Here is a 24,117-nt window from a genome sequence, read left to right on the forward strand (position 1 = left end):
ACCTCCTCCCTCACCTCCATCCAAGGCCCTAAAGGAGCCTTCCACATCCATCAACATTTTACCTGCACATCCACTAATATCATTTATTGTATCTGTTGCTCCCGATGCAGTCTCCTCTACATTGGGAAGACTTGGCACCTCCTAGCAGAGCGCTTTAGGGAACATCTCTGGGACACCCGCACCAATCAACCACACCACCCCGTGGCCCAACATTTCAACTCCCCCTCCCACTCTGCCGAGGACATGGAGGTCCTGGGCCTCCTTCACCGCCGCTCCCTCACCACCAGACGCCTGGAGGAAGAACGCCTCATCTTCCACCTCGGAACACTTCAACCCCAGGGCATCAATGTGGACTTCAACAGTTTCCTCATTTCCCCTTCCCCCACCTCATCCTAGTTCCAAACTTCCAGCTCAGCACTGTCCCCATGACTTGTCCGGACTTGCCCTACCTGCCTAGCTCCTTTTCCACCTATCCACTCCACCCTCTCCTCCCTTACCTATCACCTTCATCCCCTCCCCCACTCACCCATTGTACTCTATGCTTCTTTCTCCCCACCCCCACCCTCCTCTAGCTTATCTCTCCACCCTTCAGGCTCACTGCCTTTATTCCTGATGAAGGGCTTTTGCCTGAACTGCTGTGCTCTCCCAGCACCACTGATCCAGGATCTGTACAGGGAGGGTGTCAGTTGCACTGAGTGTCATGGATTGCACACATCATAAAGAGAAAACAAAAAAATATCTGAAAGCAGAAGGAGGAAGAGACAAACATAAATGGGATGTGAAACCCAGCAGGCGTGAACATCAACCACTGTGTTGTGCAGCTCACTCAGCTGATCAATTACTTCCTCACACATCAGTTTTTTTCTCCCCTTTTAATATTCAATCACAGGACGAGGGTATCACTGGGGAAGTCAGTATTTATTGCCCAGAGAGCAGTTAAGAGTCAACTACATTGCTATGGATCTGGAGTCATTTGTAGGCCAGACCAGGTGAGAGTGACATTAGTCACCCAGCTGGATTTTTTCCAGCAATTGACAGTGGTGCCATGCTTATCAGTAGATTCTTAATTGTGGACTTTTATTGAACTGGAAACGCCACCTGCCATGGTAGGATTTGAACCCAGGTCCCCAGCACAATACCTACATTTCTGTATTAATAGTCAAGTGATTATACCACTTGGCCAACACCTACTCACATGTTGTGCTCTTTGAAAATTTTCAACCTGTCCTTCCATATTCACAAAATACATCTTCTCGGCTGCTAGTATTTACAGCACCATTTTTTAAAAAAATCATTTCATGGAAAGATCATTTCAAGGATTTCAGATAAAATTTATTTTCAGCTTGTGGAAAGTAGTGCGTTAGTGTAATAACAGTTTTCCATGCTTCCAAAAGTATCATCATCTGATCAGGGGAGACAAAGGGTGAAAGAAGCAAGTGTTACATGAGAGATTCTCACAGCCAACAGCTGGTTACTGGGACAGATTAAAGAAAGCTTGTTAAATCAAGTTTGTTGCATATGATTGTAATGAGAATTTGTGTGTTAGGTGCCGAGACTCTGAGGAATGTGCACATGCACTTTATCAGGTATTGGTGCTGAGCACTCCAGGGAGTCCTGTGCCACCTCCCAGTATATTACTGACGGATTGTGGGCTTGGAACCTCACCACTGGATTTACCACCTCATTGGTACTTGTTCTTTACATGTCCCGAGGAATTCCAGCCACAATCTCTGATTCGATTTCACATTCATTGCTGCCACGCAAGATTTTGAAGAAACCTGCAAAACAGAATCGTCGATTAAAGTGGATTTAGAATGAATGAAGGAAGTATCAGGCAAAATTGGAGGGGTCTCCCCGCTATCCTTTAAAGTTCACTCACCATTATCGCCCCAGTCTGTATTCCAGGAGTTGGCAACTAACCAGTAGGGAGTTCCATTCTCTACGCCCCAACCCAAGATCTTGATAGCGTGACCACCCATTGGCTCCCCAGCCACATGTTGGTAAACTCCTGGAAATATACATTAGCAATCCAGTAAACAACAGAACAAAGCCACAGCCTGTGGTATAACTTATGTAATTCAGCTTATAAGGAGGTCCAACCAGAAGCATCGGTTACTTTCTCTTTAACCAAAACAGGTAGCGTAGTGAACAGTGAAGAAGGTTATTCCAAAATACAATGGGACCTTGATCCAATGGGCCGAAGAGTGTCAGGTGGAGTTTCGATTAGATAAAGGTGGTGTGGCATTTTGGTGAGGAATGTCAAGGCAGGACAGAACGCCCCTGGTGCTCACCTTCCACCCCACCAACCTTCGCATAAACCAAATCATCCGCCGACATTTCCGCCACCTTCAAAAAGACCCCACCACCAGGGATATATTTCCCTCCCCACCCCTTTCCGCCTTCCGCAAAGACCGTTCCATCCGTGACTACCTGGTCAGGTCCATGCCCCCCTACAACCCACCCTCCCATCCTGGCACCTTCCCCTGCCACCACAGGAACTGTAAAACCTGTGCCCACACCTCCTCCCTCACCTCTATCCAAGGCCCTAAAGGAGCCTTCCACATCCATCAAAGTTTTACCTGCACGTCCACTAATATCATTTATTGTATCTTTGCTCTGGATGCGGTCCCCTCTACACTGGGGAGGCTGGACTCCTCCTAGCAGAGCGCTTTAGGGAACATCTCTGGGACACCCACACCAATCAACCACACCGGCCTGTGGCCCAACATTTCAACTCCCCCTCCCACTCTGCAAGGACATGGAGGTCCTGGGCCTCCTTCACCGCCGCTCCCTCACCACCAGACGCCTGGAGGAAGAACGCCTCATCTTCCACCTCGGAACAATTCAACCCCAGGGCATCAATGTGGACTTCAACAGTTTCCTCATTTCCCCTTCCCCCACCTCACCCCAGTTCCAAACTTCCAGCTCAGCGCTGTCCCCATGACTTGTCCAGACTTATCCGACCTGCCTAGCTCCTTTTCCACCTGTCCACTCCACCCTCTCCTCCCTTACCTATCACCTTCATCCCCTCCCCCACTCACCCATTGTACTCTATGCTACTTTCTCCCCACCCCCACCCTCCTCTAGCTTATCTCTCCACCCTTCAGGCTCACTGCCTATATTCCTGATGAAGGGCTTTTGTCCGAAACATCGATTTCGCTGCTCGTTGGATGCTGCCTGAACTGCTGTGCTCTTCCAGCACACTGATCCAGAATCTGGTTTCCAGCATCTGCAGACATTGTATTTACCTTATACAATTAATGTAATGCCCTGGGGAGTATCGCTGAACAAAGAGACAGAGAGTTACAGATGCATAGTTCCTGAAAGTGGAGTTGAAGGTAGACAGTGTGGTGAAGCCATTTGGAATGCTTGCCTTCATTGATCAGAATTAGGATGTCACGTAGCTGTACAGGACATTGATGAGGCCACTTTTAGAATACTGCATTAAATTCTGGTCGCCCTCCTATCGATGTTATTAGGTTGCAGAAAAGATTTACAAGGCTATTGCCAGGACTAAGGTTCTGTTTCTGTGCTGTGTGACTCTGGCTGTATAATATTGAGTATTGAGGCAAGGTCCTACCTGATTTGTAGTGCAGGAAGTCAGCATAGACTATGAGGGCAGCCTCCACTGGCCCGTTCTTGTAGATCTCTGTCATAATCTCAGTGACATCTGAACTGACGCCATATGAAGTAAGGCCTGGCAAAGAGAGAATGCTTAATTAATCTAATCTCTTTGCAGACACCCCTCAATAATGAACACATGCAAACTACAGCCAGCGAGATACTTATCCTGGTATAGCTGCTGTTTCTGTGCCTGTTCTGTCTTTACTTACCATAGTGTTTGTCACTTCTGTACTCTGGTGTGTAACCAGCCTCACATCGCTTAGAGCATTTGGGAGTTTCAATCTCTCCGGTACATTTTGGCCGAGAGCCATTAACGTGGTGTTCACAGGGAGGGATGGAGTATGGACGACAACCTAGAGAGAGGATGGAGACCAACACTGAAAACCAGGACCTTTCATCCAGACCTTCACCCATCCTTACACCTCCATACTGATCCCACCATCCTCACACCTCCATACTGATCACACCATCCTCACACCTCCACACTGATCACACCATCCTCACACCTCCGTACTGATCACACCATCCTCACACCTCCGTACTGATCACACCATCCTCACACCTCCATACTGATCACACCATCCTCACACCTCCATACTGATCACACCATCCTCACACCTCCGTACTGATCACACCATCCTCACACCTCCACACTGATCATGCCATCCTCACACCTCCATACTGATCCCACCATCCTCACACCTCCACACTGATCACACCATCCTCACACCTCCACACTGATCCCACCATCCTCACACCTCCATACTGATCCCACCATCCTCACACCTCCACACTGATCCCACCATCCTCACACCTCCACACTGATCATGCCATCCTCACACCTCCATACTGATCCCACCATCCTCACACCTCCACACTGATCACACCATCCTCACACCTCCACACTGATCATGCCATCCTCACACCTCCATACTGATCCCACCATCCTCACACCTCCACACTGATCCCACCATCCTCACACCTCCACACTGATCATGCCACAGAAACTTGACACAATGACCTGCAGATAACCCCAGATTAGTGTCTTAACTCTTAAAAACTACCCAACACCTCCCCTCAGACAGTGATCCACACCCAGCCACAGATATTGACCCATGATTAAGCAACACACCCATTGCCTAAACTCAATCTGGAATTTTGTATAAAAACAGTTGGCTTGTTATAAAAACCATCTGGTTCACTAATGTTGATGAAGGGCTCTGGCCCGAAACGTCGAATTTCCTGTTCCTTGGATGCTGCCTGACCTGCTGCGCTTTAACCAGCAACACATTTTCGGTTCATTAATGTTGTTGAGAGAAAGAAATCTGCAATCATAGAATCATACAGTACAGAAGAGGCCCTTCAGACTATTAATTCTGTACTAAATCCAAATCTAGTCCCCCTTTCTGGCAGTTGGCCCAGAGCCATGCCTGTTCTTGGCCTTGGTGCCACTCCAGACCCATACTGATTCTTAACTGCCCTCTGGAGTGGTCTAACAAGTTGCTCAGTTAAAAAAATAATTAGGTATGGGCAATAAATGCAGGCCCAGGTACTGACCTATATTTGAATGGTAAAGTCCTCCTGACACTAGACCATCTTCAGTCCAGAATTCCCAAGCTCCAGACGGATAGCCACCATTACAACTGGGGAAGAGTAAACCAAATTTAGGTAACAAGAATTTGTGTTTCCATTGTGCCATGAACAGTGTAAAATATCAAAGTCAAAAATCACACGACATTGGGTTATAATCCATCAGGTTTATTTGAAACTACATACTTTCGGAGCCCTCACTCCTTCCTCAGGCAGCTAGTGAGGGAATACATCACACACAGAATTTATATTAAAAGATCAAAGGGTCATACAATTTATGTGAATGTAGTGAATAAACCTAGATAGCTATTAAGTCTTTAGTCAGTTAGTAAAATATGACTGTTTGCTGACTTCCAGAAACATGCACAGTCGCAATGAAATCTCGGAAATAAAGAATGATAAGAACCTAATAACCCTTAAAATTTTAAAAAAGAAAAACTTGAGTTAATTTAATATTTAAAAAATCTGGTTTGTATTATGAATATGCACTGACAAAAATCAGGTGAGCTTGTGCAGTCAGAATTCTTCATCAGATAGTTGATGTCAGCAAACACTTTTGTAAAATATCTTAAGGTGCCCCAGAAGTGTTAAAAAACAAAGACATGAGACATTAGGACACAACCAAATTTGAGGTAACTGTCAAAAGGTGGAGCTAAGGGTGTGGACAGAGGAACAAAAATGGGCAAGTCCAGGATTACCAGTCAGTTAAAACTTGAATTGGGAGAGAATTTTCAGGGCCAGACAGAAGGCCTTCTTACACGACAGAAGTGCACAAAAACAGCAAACTTATAGAAAAAGTGTGACAAGAGACAATAAGAGGCAGTGAACAGACAGGTGAAAACATGATGGAAATCACCAAGGATGAGAATTCACTCAGTGCAGCGCTGAGGGAGAAAAGCCGCGATGATGGGGAGAAAATGAGCAAAAATAAACACTGGATTTATTTGCTCATAGGATGTGTGTCATTGGCAAAAATCAGTATTTGATGCCCTTTAGTTGACCTCGAAAGGAAGATTTGAAAAGCAGGAATCAAAGTGGCCTCAATACATCCATCGTTTGAAAAGGAGAAACGAGGGTGGAATCGAGATGGGATGCTCAAAGGAAACGATGCCAGAGGAGTTGCAGATGATGAGGGTGAAGGACATTAAACATGTAAGGGACAGGAGGTTTTTAAACACAATATAATGGGAATCGGGTTCTCAGTGCCTGTCAGCATGGTAGAGGCAGAAACTCTCATCACATTGAAATATTTACTTATACACTTAGGATGTCTTGGTAGCCAAGGCTGGAAAATTGGTGGTTGTTTTTGACTGGCGTGGATTGTCAATCTTTATTACTTAATGACATCACAACATTTAGACCCCAAATCAGTGAGGAAGTAAATTGGCCTGGGATGAACCACTTCAATATATCCACCCTAAATACTGTTGTGTTATATAGAGATCACGGAGTTAGGGGAGTGAACTGACCCCGACAACAGGAGATATGAATTTGAGGCATGATGGGTGGACTCTCTTATCGGTTTCTCTCCACTTCTCTGGGCTGTAAGACTCTGATATGATACTCTTAATTCTCTTCTTACTGGGCAAAGGTAGACAACTAAAGAAAACTATTCAACTTGCTGGAAGGCTTACATCAAATTGGGCTGAATGGCCTGTTTCCATAAAACAACTACTGCAAATCCTGGAATTTTTAAATTTAGCCTTTATTGCCTGTCCCTAGTTGCCCTTGAGAAGGTGGTGGTGAGCTGCCTTCTTGAACTACTGCAGTTCACCTGTTGTGGGTCAACCCATAATACCAGAGAGGAAATTCAAGATTTTGATCCAATGATAGTGAAGGAACAGTAGTATATTGCCAAGTCAGCATGGTGTGTGGCTTGGAGGGAAAACGTGCAGAGGGTGGTATTCCCATGTAAAAAATGAGGTCTGCAGATGCTGGAGATCACAGCTGCAAATGTGTTGCTGGTCAAAGCACAGCAGGTTAGGCAGCATCTCAGGAATAGAGAATTCGACGTTTCGAGCATAAGCCCTTCATCAGGAATAAGAGAGAGAGAGCCAAGCAGGCTGAGATAAAAGGTAGGGAGGAGGGACTAGGGGGAGGGGCGATGGAGGTGGGATAGGTGGAAGGAGGTCAAGGTGAGGGTGATAGGCCGGAGTGGGGTGGGGGCGGAGAGGTCAGGAAGAGGATTGCAGGTTAGGAGGGCGGTGCTGAGTTGAGGGAACCGACTGAGACAAGGTGGGGGGAGGGGAAATGAGGAAGCTGGAGAAATCTGAATTCATACCTTGTGGTTGGAGGGTTCCCAGGCGGAAGATGAGGCGCTCCTCCTCCAGCCGTTGTGTAGTTGTGTTCTGCCGGTGGAGGAGTCCAAGGACCTGCATGTCCTCGGTGGAGTGGGAGGGGGAGTTAAAGTGTTGAGCCACGGGGTGATTGGGTTGGTTGGTTCGGGCGGCCCAGAGGTGTTCTCTGAAGCGTTCCGCAAGTAAGCGGCCTGTCTCACCAATATAGAGGAGGCCACATCGGGTGCAGCGGATGCAATAGATGATGTGTGTGGAGGTACAGGTGAACTTGTGGCGGATATGGAAGGATCCCTTGGGGCCTTGGAGGGAAGTGAGTGTGGAGGTGTGGGCGCAAGTTTTACATTTCATGTATCTTGCTACACTTGTCCTGCTAGATGGAAGGAGTTGTGGGTTTGAAAGGTGCTGTCTGAGGCGCTGCACGCATGCTGGAGACAGTACACACTGCTGCTGAGTGCTGGTGATGGAGGGAGTGATTGTTTGTGGATGCAGTGCCAATCAAGTACACTTGGTCCTTGATGGTGTCAAGCTTCGAGTGTTAGAACAAAGAAACTTTACAGCCCAGGAACAGGCCCTTCGGCCCTCCAAGCCTGAACTGATCTAAATCTACTGTCTAAATCTGTCGCCCAATTCCTAAGCATCTGAATCCCTCAGCTCCCCACCTACTCATGTATCTCTCCAGACGCATCTTAAATGAATCGAATGTGCCTGCCACTACCACCTCTGCTGGCAACGCGTTCCAGATGCCCACCCTCTATGTAAAGTAGTTGCCATGTGTGTCCCCCTTAAACTTTTCACCTCTCACCTTGAAAGCGTGACCTCTCATTACTGAATCCTTCACCCTGGGAAAAAGCTTGTCTCTATCCATCCTGTCTATACTCGTCATGATTTTGTAAACCTCAATCAGGTCCCCCCTCAATCTCCTTTTTTCTAGTGAAAACAAACCTAACCTACTCAACTTCTCTTCATAGCTAGTACCTTCCATACCAGGCAACATCCTCATAAACCTTCTCTGCACCCTCTCCAAAGCGTCCACATCCATGTGGGAATTGGGGAATATTCCATCACAATCCTGATTCGTTCCTGGAGATAATGGGACAGGCTTTGGGGAGTTTGGAGGGGAGTCATTTGCTGCAATATTCTTCACCTCTGACCTGCGTTCGTAGCCAATGTTAATATGAGGAGTGCAAATGAGTTTCTTGTCAATGGTAATCCCCAGGATGTTGATAGTAGAGCATTGAATGATGGTAACACCACTGAATGTCAAGGAGCAGTGGTTAGATTGTCTCTTCTTGATGGTCATAGGCTTCACAAAATGTGACTTGTCACTTTTCAGTCCAAGCCTGGATATTGTGCATATCTTGTTCATTTGAACTTGGACTGCAGCAGTGGGAATGTTGCTGAAAAGTGTACAATCAATCACTGGCAAACATCCTAACATCTGACCTCCAATGGATGGAAGATCATTGAAGATGGTTGGGCTTAGGACGCTATCCCAAGGAACTCCTGCAGAGATGACTGATACCCGACAACCACCTTCCTGTGCAAGGTATGATTCTGACCACTGGAAAGTTTGCCCCCCCCCCCCCCCACCTCCCAATACTCATTGATTCCAGTTTAACTAAGGCTCCTTGATGCCACACTCAGCCGAATGCAGTCAAGGGCTGTCCCTCTCCCCACCCCTCCCCTCTGGAATTCAGTGCCTTTTGTCCATGTTTGACCCAAGGCTGTCATGAGGCCAGGAGCTGAGTGGCCCTGGGAGAGCCCAAACTGGGGGTCACTGAGCAGGTGCTGCTTGACAGCCCAGTTACTGACACCGTCCATCACGTTACCGAGGATGGAGAGGAGACTGATGGGGCAGGAATTGGCCGGGTTGGATTTGTCCTACGTTTTATGTGCAGGACATAACCGAACAGTTTCCCACTGTTGGTTAGATGCCAGTGTAACTGTATTAGAACAGCTTGGCTGGGAGGCAGCACATTGTGGAGCACACGTCTTCACTGGTATTGCCGGAATGTTGTCAGGGCCCATAGCCTTTGCAGTATCCAGTGTCTTCAACCATTTCCTGAAAATTACACAAATTAATCAAACTGGCTGAAGACTGGTATCTGTAATACTGGGGGCCACTGGAGGGGACCAGGATGGATCACCCACTCGGCACTTCTGGATGAAGATTGCTGCGAAGGTTTCAGCCTTATTTTTTGCCCTGATGTGCTGGGCTCTTCCATCATTGAGGATGGGGATATTTGTGCAGCCTCATCCTCCAGTGAGTTGTTAATTCAGCACTGGATGTGGCAGACTGCAGAGCTTAGATCTGATCCATTGGTTGTGGATTCTGTTAGCTCTGTCTATCACTTGCTGCTTATGCTGTTTAGCACAGACGGTCCTGTTTGGGGGCTTCACCAAGTTGACCCCTCATTTTCAGGTATCCCTGGTGCTGCTCCTGGTATACCCTCCTGCACTGTCCATTGAACCCGGGTTGACGCCCTGGTTTGATGGTAATGATTGAGTGGGGGATATCCCGGGCCATGAGGTTACAGATTGTGCTGGAGTACAGTTCTGCTGCTGTTGATGGCCCACAGCGCCTCATGGATGCCCAGCCTTGAGTTGCTAGGTCTGTTTGAAGTCTGTCCCATTTAGCACGGTGATGGTGTCACACAACATGAGGAAGGGTGTTCTCAGTGTGAAGGCAAGACTTAGTCTCTAAAAGGACTGGATAACTAAGGAAATAAAGGAGGGCATCAAATTGAAAACTAATGCACAAAGTAGCAAAGATTAGTGGGAAACTAGGGGATTGGGAAATCTTTAAAATATCAACAAAGCTTACAATAGAAACTATAAAGTTAAGATGGACTATGAGAGTAAACTTGCTCAGAATATAAAAACAGCAAAAGTTTCTACAAAGATATAAAATGAGTAGGAGCAGTTCAGGTAAACATTGATCCTTTTGAGGATTTAATACTGGGAAATGAGGAACTGGCCGAGGCATTGAACAGATATTTTGTGCCAGTCTTCACTGTGAAATAACATGCCAATAATTGATGACAGGCTGTGGCAGGTGAGGACCCAGGAAGTAGACAAATGGCAGGTCACTATGGGCCTATTAGGTTCACTTCTGTCGTGGGGAAAATGATAGATTCAATCATCAAGGAACAAAAATAAACTGTCCCACCGGGCAGATGCAGCATGCGTCCATGAAAGGTAGGTCATGTTTAATGTATTTACTGGAATTCTTTAAGGACATTATAAGCACAGTGGACAACAGGTGGACGTGGTGTATCTGGATTTCTAGAAGGTATTTGACAAGGAGATGCACAAAAGGCTGCTGCGTAAGATCAAGGTGTATCACGTATGTATTAACATGGCTGGAAGATATGTTAACTAACAGAAGGCAGAACAATGGGGATAAATGGGTGTTTTTCTAGTTGGCAATCAGTGGATAGTAATAAGACTGAGGGATCAGTGTTGGGACCACAATTATTTGCAAGTGGCTCAATGGTTAGCACAGCTGCCTCTCAGCACCAGGGACCAGAGTTCGATTCCACCCTCAGGTGATTGACTGAGTGGAGTTTGAAATTCTGCTTGTGACGGTGGGGCTTTCCTCCGGGTGCTCCACTTTCCTCCCACAGTCCAAAGATGTGCAGGTTAGGTGGTTAATGGGGGGAGGGGGAGGGTACTCTTCGGCAGGTCGGTGTGGACTCAGTGGGCTGAATGGCCTCCATCCACAGTGCAGGGAGTCTATGATTCCATTCTATGAATTTACACAGATGATTTAGAATTGGGGACCGAGTGTAGATTCCCTGCAGGTCCTTCGGCCCAACCAGTCTACACCGACCCTCCGAAGAGGGTCATTTCCCTCTGACTAATGTACCTAACACTACGGGCAATTTATCATGGTCAATTCACCTGACCTGTACATCTTTGGACTGTGGGAGGAAACTGGAGCACCCGGAGGAAACCCACGCAGACATGGGGAGAATGTGCAAACTCCACACAGTCGGTCACCTGAGGCTGGAATTGAACCTGGGACCCTAGTACTGTCAGGCAACAGTGCTAACCACTGAGCCACCTTACCACCCCATAGGGAATATTGTCCTTCACAGCTCAAGGAATGGAGTTTAAAAACAGGGAGGTTATGCTGCAGCTGTATTGGATGCTGGTGAGACTATTTTGGTCTCCTTCCTGAGAAGGTATGCACTGGCACTAGAGGGGGTACAGAGGGGGTACAGAGGGGGTTCACTTGGCTAATTCCAGACTGGAGGGTTAGCTTAATTGGAGAGACCTAGTAGACTGTGATTATATTCATTGGAATATAGAAGAACGGGATGGGGGGATGGAAGAGAAGAAAGATTGTATAAAATAAATAATATTATGAAGGGAATCAATAAGATAGAGGCAGGGAGGAACTTTCCATTGGTGGGTGAAACTAGAACAAGGGGGGGCATAGCCTCAAAATAAGGGGAGCAAGTTTAGGACTGAGTTGAGGAGGAACTTCAACCAAAGGTTTGTGAATCTGAGGAATTTCCTGCCCAGGTGAAACAGTTGAGGCTATCTCATTGAATGTTTTTAAGGCAAAAATATTCACATTTTCGAACAGTAAAGGAATGAAGGGTTTTGGTGAGCGGGGGAGGGTAAATGGAACTGAGTCCACAGAAAGATCAGCCGTGATCTTGTGAAATAGCAGAACAGGCTCGATGGGCCAGGTGGCCTACGCCTATTTCCCAGGTAATGTTCTTCTCCGGGAGTTGGAACATCACAGTTAACCCTGTGCTGTACCTATCCCAGGAACGTTGGTGGAGGGAGTTTTACTTTTAATTGTAAAGAGTAGAGAGAACCTTACTTTCAGTTTAAAAGAGTAGAAAGATCTTTACTTTCAATTTGGAAAAAAAAAGTGAAGCTGCCTAATGTTCAGTTTAAAGAAGGTTGAGAGATCTTTATTTCACACGCAAGAGTGGAGAGTTTGATGGGATATTGTAAACAAGCTTTACTGTATCTAAACTTCTGGTCCTGTGAATGTTTGATGGGGACAGTGTAGAGAGAGATTTACTGTATCTAACCCCGTGCTGTTTTGGGAATGTTTGATGGGGACAGTGTATAATTTTACTTTGGTTTAAAATAAGGCAGCTTTTCTGTACTTTTTTAAAACTAAAAGCAATCGTTAATCCATATCTAACCCCATGTTGTTCCTGTCCAGGGAGCATTTTATGGGGATACTGTTGTGGTTGCTTTATTTTCAATTCAAAAGGGGTTAGGGAGCTTAACTTTCAGTAGGCAACAGTAGACCCCATTCCCAGTCTTGGCAGTTTTTGATTGGGACAGTGTAGAGAGAGCTTTATGTTTGGTTAAAAGAGTCAAGGGAGCTTTACTTTTAGTTTAAAAGCATAGAGGCAGCTTTACTTTGTATCTAACCCAGTGCTGTCCCTGTCCTGGGAGTGCTTGATAGGGACAGTTAGAGGCAACTTTACTCTGTATCTAACTCTGTGTTGTTCCTGTCAGTACAATTGTGGGCAATCCAAAGGTTTCCACTCACCTGGTTAGCATTACAACTTCATGACAGCACATTCCCGTCAACAGCTAGAAAGCTATTCTGGTTAAAATGACTGCCATGTCCACACTGTATTGTGTCTCCATTAAGGATGGTCACTCATTGCCCAGAAACACTTACCCATTACCACATTCAAATTTACAGCAGCTCAAAAGGTCTTCAGCAGAGATCTCCACGTTGACTTTCCCTTTGGAATGGATACAAATCCTGTCAGACATTGCTTCCACTGCACCAAAGGCCTGAGGGAAAACAGCCAGCAACTAGTCAGCAACTTATCAGTAATACTGACCCAGGAGGCCACACCTCCTGAACAAGTTAATAAAAAATATGAAAAAATAAGCCATTGAAAGCTCTGTGGCCCACACAACTCTCCTTTATCTTTCAGCCAGAGTATTCGCTGACCAATAGCTTGTTCCTCCACAGGATGTGGGAATCTCTGGCCAGGACAGTATTTATTACTCATCATGAATTGCCCAGAGGGCAGTTAAGGGTCATCCACATCGCTGTGGGTCTGGAGTCGCATGTCGGCCAGACCAGGTAAGGATGGCAGATTCCTTCCCTAAAGGGAATCAGTGACCCAGATGGGTTTTCCCCCCACAATCGAACAGTGGATTCATAGTCATCTCAAGACCCCAAATTCCAGATATTTATTGAATTTAAATTCCACCATCAGCTACACCAGAATTCAAACCCAGGTCCTCAGAATATTACCAGGGTCTCTGGATTAATAGTCTCGCAAAACCAACACTGGGCCACACCTCCCCATTTCCTCTGGATCCAGCAACACATGGATTTTAATGTTATTTCTTGATGTTATTTAATTCAGGGGCTTCACTTGCTGATGAAGAGCTTTGCATTACCTCCTTTTGGAAGCTCTGAATCAGGCAATTAGATGCCAACTGGGATCAAGGCCCTAGGTGGAAGTTGCCGGAAGCTGTCCATTATGGGCAGTACCAGCAACAGCAGCCATAGCTTCCAGCAACTCAACCAGAGACCCAAGGTCAGAGAAAAAAACCCCAAGCTACAGGTGAATGTGGGCAGGATGAGGGTCACATGGAGGGAGTCAGCTGCAAGGCTGGGGTTCTGACTCAGCGTACCCCTTCCCAAGGTGACATTGTTGATGAAATAACTGAACAAGAACATGAGCAGGACAGACCCAGTGGTGGCAGCAGCACAGTGGTGTAGTCAGGAGGGAGCTACCCTGGGAGTCCTCAATGTAGACTCTGGACCCCCATGACGTCTGATGGCTTCAGGTCTATTAACTCTGGTACCCCTGGAGTTGGAACTGAACCACTGCATCACATTGGAGAGGGGGGAAAATGTATGTACGGTTTACTCCATGAGGCAATCAAACCCTTCAGACTAACTCAGTCAAATTTAATTTTAGTCTGTGATCAGGGAGAGGAGTTGAGGTAAGAACGGGAACCCAGGGGAAAGTGCTCGAGGAGCCCCTGCCCCTGTAATTGTCCGGCAATTATAAAGGTTCTTGTAAGTTGTACAGTGGGATAGTGTGGAACAAACTGACTACAGTACCCTTGTACAGTGCCTTCAGGTGGGACAGGAAATAGGAATGTGGTTACAGTGAACTGCATAACTGGAGCAAGAGACAGAGAAAGCTTTCAACTAATTTGAGGGGGTGGTTGGTTGGGTGGGTGGGGAGAGTTTCTCACGGGCAAATGTCAGCTTACAAAGCAAGAGAATGTGGCAGCATTGCAGGACAGTATTTGGATAACCACAGGAAGTAGGAACAGGAGTAGACCTTGAGTGTGCTCTGCCATTCAATTAGGTTCATGACTGGTCTGATATTCCGAACATCCATTCTCCTACCCTTTCCCTAACCCCCCAAACCCTTGACTCCTCAACTGATCACGAATCTATGTATCTCAGCATTAAATTTAAACAGGACTCTACTCCCACAGCTCTGTGACAAAGATCAAAAGACTCTCAACTCACAAAACTTCTTCCTCAAAACAGACAAGTGATAGACAGAGCAAAGCAATCCCACAATGATCAAAATAAGCTCTGCAATCCTGCCACATCAAGTTGTGAATAGTGGTGGACAATTAAACTACTCCAAGGAGGTGGGGGCAGCTCCACGAATATCCCCAACTTCGATGATGGAAGAGCCCAACGCAGTGATAGAAGAGAGGAGGTTGAAGCACATGCAGTGTTCTTCAGCCAGAAGTGTCAAATTCATCATTCATCTCGATCACCTCCATGATCCCCAGCATTACAGATACCAATCTTCAGCCAATTCCAATTCACTCCACATGATATCACAACATAGTGGAAGGCACTGGCTATTACAAAGAGTATGGGCCTTGATAATATTCCAATAATACTGAAGACCTGTGCTCCAGAATTTGGCATCCCTTTCGCCAAGTTGTTCCAGTACAGCTACAACATTGGCAGTTATCCGCCAATGTGGAAAATTACCGAGGTATGTCCTGTACATAAAAATGATGCTGAGGTGGAGGTGTTCGAGAGCTTCAAGTTCCTCAGAGTAAATATCACCAACCTACCCTGGCCCATCCACACCAGCTACACTGAAGGAAGCAGTCCATCACCATGACTTCCTCAGGAGGCTAAGCAATTTTGGCAAGTCTGTCAAGACTCCTCCCAATTTTTATAGCAGTACCATAGAAAGCAGCCTATCACAGTGTGGTATAGCAATGACCATTCCCAAGACCACCAGAAACTGCAGAGAGTCATGAACACAACCCAGTGCATCAGACAAAGCAGCCTTCCACACATTAACTCCATATACTCCCTGCTGCCCTGGGAAAGCAGCCAACATCGTCAAAGTCCCACCCTCTCATACCAGTTTTGTTCAGACTCTTTGCCACACACAATTAAAGTTAATGTGTGGAAGGCTGCTTTGGCTGATGCACTGGGTTGTGTTCATGACTCTCTGCAGTTTCTGGTGGTCTTGGGAATGGTCACTGTGATAGGCTGCTTTCTAGGGTACTGCTATAAAAATTGGGAAGAGTCTTTACGGACTTGCCAAAATTGCTTAGCCTCATACTCTCTTCCATCAGGACGAAGATACAAACTTTTGAAAACACGTACCAACAGAGTCAAGGAGACTGTTACCAGACTTTGGAACAAACCTCGTGTATATGACAGCTGATCTTTCTCTGAACTCTCAGTAGGTGTAACACTATTTTGTTCTATTACTCTAATATATTTATGTAAGGTATGATTTGTCTGGTGAGCATGCAAACAATACTGTTCATTGTCTTCGTACATATGACAATACTAAAATCAAATCAAACAAGCAGGATAAATCTGATCTGGGCAATTCCCAACCCATCAGTCTCCTCTCCATCCTCAGTAAAGTGATGGAAGGGGTCAGTAACAGTACCATCAGGCAGCACCTGCTCAGCAATAACCTGCTCAGTGACGTCCAGTTTGGGTTCCCCCAGGGTCACTCAGCTCCTGACCTCATTCCAGCCTTGGGTCAAACATGGACAAAAGGAGCTGGATTCCAGAGCGATAGTCCTTGCCATCAAGGCTACATTTTAATTGAGCGAGGCAAAGAGTCTGAACAAAACTGGAATCACTGCAAATTGGGGTAAGACTGCACTGGGTTGGAATCATATCGGACAGAAAGAAATTTTGATGTTAAAGGTCAGTCATCTCAGCTCCAGGACTTGCTCGGGATCCTTGGCCCAACCATCTTCAGCTGCTTCATCAATGACCTTCCGGTCACCATAATGTCAGAAGGAGGGATTGCACGCTAGCCAATGCCATTTGTAATTCCTCAAATACTGAAGCAGTTCATGTCTAAATGCAGCAAAACCTGCACAATATCCAGGATTAGGCTGAAAGGTGGCAATTAACATTTAAAGCACACAAGTATCCGACAATGCCTGTTTTACAAGAGATTTTGTACTGGGCAATAATACGCACTGCTGCTGCTGACTGGACAGTTTAATGGAAGTCCCTGGGGATTCTGTGCCATCATACTTGTGCTTCAAGAGTATGTTCATTAACATGGGAATTATAGCGGTAACTGGGTCTGAATACTGTGGATGAAATAGGTTTGCTGGATGTGCAATGAAAAGTCAAGTCAGTTGAATTCGGAGTGAGAGATCCTACAAAATGAAGACTGTGTTGGAAAGACTGCGATTGCAAGAACCCACATGTGTAAAAATAAAAAGGATTTAACTATGGGAGGTATAACATTGATGTATTAGCTAATTGAAATGAAATTCACATTTGAAATATCCTTCATTTATTAATGCTTTGAACTATGGCTTTTGTTAATTTGTTACAGTGAAAGCTGTAACTATAAAGTTTTGACCGGTGATTTTTTTTCTCTCAGCAGGCAGTGTAGTGATTCCTTTCTCCCTAACAGTTATTAGTCATTACCCGTCATAGAAATGTGTCGTTATTATTTCAGTATTACTGAATCAAAATCCTGGTCCTTACTTATTAACCATATTGTGGGTCTACTTACAGCAGTTGAACACAGCAGCTCAGCCCCACCTTCTCAAGGGACAACCAGGGGCTGAAAATAAATGCTGGGCTCAGCCAGTGACACCCACATCCCATCAGGAATTTAAAAAAATTGATCTTTAAGGCGATCATGACTGGATAAATTGCATAAAGGGAAATGGAACAGCTATCTACATAACTCTTTCCTTACCCAACATGATCCACATGATCCCTGGTCACGGATCTCCTTGATGGTAGGACAGTTTGGCCACTGTTCCCGAGAGTCAAAGTTTACTGGTAGGTTCAAAGCAGTGAGCTTCTGCGATCTGTCACAGATGTGAAAATTGATTAAGCAATGTCCATCTTTCGCTGTGTTGCAAAACATTTCATACACACTTGTCAGAATGAGAGAAAACAACAGAAAGTGAAGTGATCCATTTGAAATGTGATCTTTAGCCTGTTCACACTGCTCAATGAGATCATGGCAGATTTGTACCTGCCTTGATTCCATCTCCCATGACAGCCTTATCCAAACGAATGGATCATTCGGATTCAAAAATCCAATTGACACGGAATCCATAAGGTTTATCGAAGCAGTGTGAGTTGTGGGACTGTTCCAGGTTTTAATTTTATTTTGACTTATGAAAGACCCAACTCTGCAATTTCCTTTGAAATGGGGTGTTTACATACAAAAATACAAACAGACAAAATAGCACCATTCAGCCCGTTGAGCCTGTTCTGTCATCAATTAGATCACAGAGAATCTGTTTGTGTTTCAAGTTCCAGATTCCCTGATAACTCCATCTTTTCCTAATAAGGATCTGTCCAACTTAAAAATATTCAATCACCTAGCTTCCACTGCCAAGTGTTCCAAAAGTTGAATAACCTTCTGAGAGAGAAAAAGATTTTCCTCATCTTTGTCTAAAACAGTTTCTACAGTGACCCACAACAGGAAACATCCTTCCCACTTCCACCTTGTCAAGACCATTCAGGATCAGATACACTTCTGTCTGGACGCCCATCACTCTCCTAATCTCTGGTGGAAACAAGCCCAGTCTGTCCAACCTTTCCTCACTCATTTCAGCTATCAATCCAGTAAACCCTCTTGGAACGGTCTCCAATGCATTTTCACTCTTTATTAAACAAGAAAACAAACTGTACACAATACTCAAGATGTGATCTGTACAGCTAGAACATAATATCTGTTTTTATATTTAATTCTTCTTGCAATAAAGGACTGCATGCCATTAGCTTTCTTGAATTTTGCATTGTACCTGAATACGATCTTTTCTATGGGTCATGCACCTGAAAACCTAAATCACTCCTGCTTCCACCATGAAATACTGCAGTCATTCTCCATTTTGGTAACACTCCACATCTTCATTCTTCCTGCCAAAGACAAGAACTTCACATTTTCCCACATTATCCTCCATTTGAGTTATGTTCACTCATTCAACCTATGTCTTCCTCACAACATCCTTTCCAACTTGTCTTGGCCTCATTTGTGAAAAAACTCCCCTTCAAAGTCATTGTAAATTGTAAATAACGGAGGTCCCAGCACAGACCCTTGAGAGACTCCAATCTTCACAGCCAGCCAATCAATCAATCAATCAGAAAGACGTCCATTTGTGGATGTAGGTTTACTCGCTGAGCTGGAAGGTTCATTTTTAGACGTTTTGTTACTGTACTAGGTAACATTTTCAGTGAGCCTTTGAATTCAGCCAGTGAGCAAACCTACATCCAGAACCTCAACCTGAGCTACAAATCTTCTCAAAACTCGCTATCAGACACCCATTTATACATATTGTCCCCAAGTTTCTCTCTCCTTTGTACATATGGCTATTATTGAGCTTTTTTTATCCTCAGAGGCTTAGTACAAGTGCCAACCAGTCCCTTTAAGGTAGTGAGACAGATGGATAAAGTGGTTCTGAAGGCGTAGTGCGAATGTTTGTCTTTATTTACTGAGGCAGAGTTGAAGAGCAGGGAGACAATGCGGGAATTGTGAAACTAGTTAATTTGGCAACAGCTAGAGTATTCTGTAAAACAGGAAGGCTGTGATAGCACTGGACAGGGTGGCTGAATGGTTGGTGGGGGTTGGTATTCGACATGGAGGTCAAATCAGGCACCACAGGACCTATTGGTCTGACCTTGGTTTTCTGTGGGATGGATTCACTGCCCATCTCCAGAGCAAGGTGGAAGAATAAACAAGAAAATTCTCATCCTCAAACAAAAACCCAACTCTGACCCCTATCCTGGCTGCATACTGAACCCAACCGTGACCCCATACTAACCCTATTCTGTTTCCAAGTCCCTGACCCTGGAGACTGTCCCCTCCCCCAGGTCCCTGATTTGCCCCTCACCTTAAGGGCAGTTTGGGTCCATTGAGGAAAGTTCCACACAATCTCTTCACGTAACTCAAAGGAACATTCTGGAAATTGTGACCAGCCTGGAAAACAAGGACATGGTTAGATCTGAGCCCCACCCCACCAATATCAGCCCACCCCCCCCATTCCCCCCCCCCCACTCTGTGACCCTGCCACTCCCTTAGTCACAGTCACTAACCTGCCAGGTTGTGTTCAGTTTGTTGATAAAGTTCACCATATTTTGGGACAGGGGCCCATAATCTGGAAATGGGCTGGCCATCACCATGGAAACACAGAGGATTGAGGCAAAGGCCAACATCATCTTCAACTCAAAATCTTCAAACCAGCAACTAAGACAAAAAGAGAGATTAAGAGAGTGTCTGTGATATAGAGTGAGTGTGGAAATTAGAAACAGGGAGGGGAGAGAAAGTGAAGGGAGGGGAGGGGAGGGTGTCATGGTGGGGGCAAGACACATGGAGGGGGAGGGAGGAGAAAGATGGAGGGGAGTTTACAACTATTGATACTGTTCTCTTTCATTTCCTTTATTGCAAATACACTGCTCTCAGATAGTGTATCTTTCTATTTCTCTTTCAGGCTTTTTCTACACCAGCCCTAGTTTCTGTTAGCTCTGGTTTCCTTTGCCTCGTTGTTTCTTTTCCTACTTTCTATCTCTCACCGCAACACAGGAAGTAGGAGGCAGGAGTAGGCTCTTCAGCCCCACCATTCATTACAAACCTGGCTGGTTATTCAACAGCCTGTGTCAGCTTTTTCTCCACATCTTTTGTTATCTTCAGCCCCAAGTGCTATCCATCTATAGGACCACATGACCAGAAGGAACAGGAGGTGGCCATTCGGTCCCACAAGCCTGTTCCTCCATTCAGTAGAATCATAGCTCACTTTCACTTTCACACATTAACCCTTGATCAAGAATCTCTCTCAGCCTTAAATATACACAAGGTCTCTGTCTCCTATAGATCTCTGTGGCAAGGAATTCCAAAAAGTCTCTTAATCCTGAGAGAAGGAGACCCCACAAAACTATAAAATGTTTTGGTCTCATTTCACTCTGTTCCCTTCACACTCACCATCTCTCGGGCCCCTGTCACCCTTCCACTTCAGTTTAAACCCTGCCCCACAATCTCAGCAAATGTCCCTGGAAGACTTTGCTTCAGTACACTTTGAACAAGCCCCATTTTCCCTAGAATTGCTCCCAATGCCTCAAATCTAAATCCTTACATCTTCCCTGCAGTCATGCATTCAGTCTATTCCACTATTCCTGATCTCCCTCGTATGCAGCGTCAGGAATAATCCTGAGATTATTTCATTTTAAGGTGTGTGTCTTCCTTGTTCTACATACTTTGCTTACACAATCTCATTCTCCCTTTAATTAGGTCATTGATACCAACACGAACCATGACCTCTGGCTGTTCTCCCTGCACCTTCAGCATCTCCTGCAGCCACTCAGTAACATCTTCTAGCCTGGCCATACAGAGGCAGCTAACACCCCCTGGGATTGGCTCGTGCTGCAGCTCCCCAGTGACATGCAGAAGTTATTTGTTCTGTTGGAAGCCACATTCTCAGGAAGTGGAGTCTTATAGGATCAAGGCAATAGTCAGGCCCTTCCCTCACCCCCATCCCACCTCGGTGATCCTCCTCACATCCTTCTGTCCATTAATAACCATCTCCCTCTGACTTGCTCTCCATTCTCCCTCCTCTGTCCCTCTAAGTGGAAGATTCGACTTTCAGAAGTGGAAAGGAAGGCGTGACTTGCCTTTCCCTCTCCCTCACTCTCGCTCTCTCTCCCTCCTACCTCTCTCTCCCTCCTACCTCTCTCCCACCTCTCTCCCACCTCTCTCCCTCTCTCCCACCTCACTCCCACCTCTCTCTCACCTCTCTCTCCCTCTCCCACCTCTCTCCCACCTCTCTCTCACCTCTCTCTCCCTCTCCCACCTCTCTCCCTCTCCCTCTCCCTCTCCCACCTCTCTCCCTCTCCCTCTCTCTCTCCCACCTCTCTCCCTCTCCCTCTCTCTCTCCCACCCATCTCCCTCTCCCTCTCTCTCTCCAACCCCTCTCTCCCTCTCTCCCACCTCTCTCCCTCTCTCCCACCTCTCTCCCTCTCTCCCAACTCTCTCTCCCTCTCCCACCTTTCTCCCTCTCCCTCTCCTACCTCTCTCCTTCTCCCTCTCTCTCTCCTACCTCTCTCCTTCTCCCTCTCTCTCCAAACTCTCTCCCTCTCCTACCTCCCCCCTCTCTCCTACCTCTCTCCCCCTCCCTCTCTCCCACCTCTCTCCCTCTTTCCCTCCTACCTCTTTCCCTCTCTCTCCCATTACCTCTCTCCCTCTCCCTCTCCTACCTCTCTCCTTCTCCCTCTCTCTCTCCAAACTCTCTCCCTCTCCTACCTCTCTCCCCCTCCCTCTCTCCCACCTCTCTCCCTCTCTCCCTCTCCCACCTCTCTCCCTCCTACCTCTCTCCCTCTCTCTTCTACCTCCCTACCTCTCTCCCTCTCCCTCTCCCTTCTACCTCCCTACCTCTCTCCCTCTCCCTCTCTCCCTCCTACCTCTCTCCCTCTCCCTTCTACCTCCCTACCTCTCCCTATCCTACCTCTCTCCCTCTCTCTCTCTCCCTCCTACCTCTCTCCCTCTCCCTCTTTCCCTCCTATCTCTCTCCCTCTCTCTCTCCTACCTCTCTCCCACCTCTCTCTCTCCTCTTTCCCACCTCTCTCCCTCTCCTACCTCTCTCTCCCTCTCCTACCTCTCTCCCTCTCCCTCTCACCTCTCTCTCCCTCTCCCACCTCGTTCCCTCTCACCTCTCTCTCCCTCTCCCACCTCGTTCCCTCTCCTCTCTCCCTCTCCTCTCTCCCTCTCCCTCACTCTCCTACCTCCCTACCTTCCTCCCTCTCTCTCTCTCTCCAGTCCCATAATTACTCCTACTCTATGCCGTGTCTTACCCTGTTGCCCTCCTCCCTTTGCCTCTCTTTCTCTCCCTCTTATTTACACTCATTTATTCTGATTCTCTTCCCTTCGGTATCCTTGGCCTCCTCTCTCTCTTTATCTAACTCTCTCTCTCTGCTATTCCCTGTATTTCACTCGTTCTCTCTCTGTCCAAACATACACAACTGATCTCCCCTTCCCCGCCCGCTCTATCGTTTCTAGCTGTTCTCTCCATTTGTCCCTCTCTCTGTGTCTCTGCCCCTCTCTCTGTCTCTGTCCCTCTCTCTCTCTGTGTCTCTGTCTCTGTCCCTCTCTCTCTCTCTCTGTCCCTCTCTCTGTCCCTCTCTGTCTCTCTGACCTCTCACCCTTCCACGCTGTGCCCCCCAGCCCACACACCGCAGCACTTACCCTGTCTCGTTGACCCTTTGCTCTGATATTTCTGCTTTTGCTTCCTGCTCTTGTATTAACTCACGCTGTGCTGACTCATATCAGCTGACTGTATTGTGAAACAGCCCAGTCAAATGATCCATGGCGGCCTCTGCTGACATTGCAGCTAATGTGACGGAGAAAACGATCAACAAAAGGAAATGAGACTATCATGGATGAGGGAATGTAACCCCGTGCTGCTCCTCTCCTGGGAGGGTTTGATGGGGGACAGTGTAGAGGAAGCTTTACTCTGAATCTAACCCCATGCTGTCCCTGTCCTGGGAATGTTTGATGGGGATAGTATTGAGTGAATATTACTCTGAATCTAACCCTGTAGTGTCCCTGTCCTGGGAGGGTTTGATGGACAGTGTAGAGGGAGTTTTATTCTGTGTCTAACCCTTTACTGTTCCTGACCTGGGAGTGTTTGATGGGCACTGGGTGGTTTGACAGAGACCCAGAGTTGATTATCATGGTGTCACTGTGGTTCATGTCACCTGATGTTACCCTGGTCTGTCCCTTTCCTGTTTCGATCTGACCATCCGGGATGTAAGCTGCTGTTTCTCAGCATTCATAAGATGCAGACAAGAAACAATATCAGGCCATTCAGCATTTTGACCCTGCTTCCCCATTCAATGAGATCATGGCTGATATGATTTTAACCTCAGATTTCTCCAGTTTCCTCATTTCCCCTCTCCCCACCTTGTCTCAGTCGGTTCCCTCAACTCAACACCACCCTCCTAACCTGCAATATTCTTCCTGCTGCAAATGTGTTGCTGGTCAAAGCACAGCAGGTCAGGCAGCATCTCAGGAATAGAGAATTCGACGTTTCGAGCATAAGCCCTTCATCAGGAATAAGAGAGAGAGAGCCAAGCAGGCTGAGATAAAAGGTAGGGAGGAGGGACTAGGGG

The 24,117-nt window shown here is 46.4% G+C and overlaps 1 protein-coding gene across 1 annotated transcript; it reads right to left on the reverse strand.

The window, feature by feature from the left end:
* Positions 1 to 1,310: 1,310 nt before the first annotated feature.
* LOC132819288 (cathepsin B-like) lies at positions 1,311 to 23,292 on the reverse strand. Its single transcript, XM_060830719.1, has 10 exons — positions 23,192 to 23,292; positions 20,056 to 20,206; positions 19,854 to 19,939; positions 17,705 to 17,819; positions 13,174 to 13,292; positions 5,182 to 5,267; positions 3,834 to 3,977; positions 3,581 to 3,697; positions 1,880 to 2,008; positions 1,311 to 1,778 (listed from the first exon to the last, which is right to left on the reverse strand). The coding sequence occupies exons 2-10, from the start codon at positions 20,176 to 20,178 to the stop codon at positions 1,699 to 1,701; spliced, it is 999 nt and encodes a 332-aa protein (XP_060686702.1). The 5' UTR covers positions 20,179 to 20,206; positions 23,192 to 23,292; the 3' UTR covers positions 1,311 to 1,698.
* Positions 23,293 to 24,117: the final 825 nt, after the last annotated feature.

The sequence above is a fragment of the Hemiscyllium ocellatum genome, chromosome 10 (genome assembly GCF_020745735.1).
Source record: "Hemiscyllium ocellatum isolate sHemOce1 chromosome 10, sHemOce1.pat.X.cur, whole genome shotgun sequence".
NCBI classification, from domain to species: Eukaryota; Metazoa; Chordata; class Chondrichthyes; order Orectolobiformes; family Hemiscylliidae; genus Hemiscyllium; species Hemiscyllium ocellatum.

Bases quoted from the DNA above. Each gene is read 5' to 3' on its own strand.
- LOC132819288 (XM_060830719.1), bottom strand. From the start codon at position 20,178: ATGATGTTGGCCTTTGCCTCAATCCTCTGTGTTTCCATGGTGATGGCC. The intron at 2,009-3,580 runs GTAGGACCTTGC...GTATATTTCCAG, and splicing joins CTTCCTGCACTACAAATCAG to GAGTTTACCAACATGTGGCT. The intron at 1,779-1,879 runs GTGAGTGAACTT...TCTGTTTTGCAG, and splicing joins TACAGACTGGGGCGATAATG to GTTTCTTCAAAATCTTGCGT.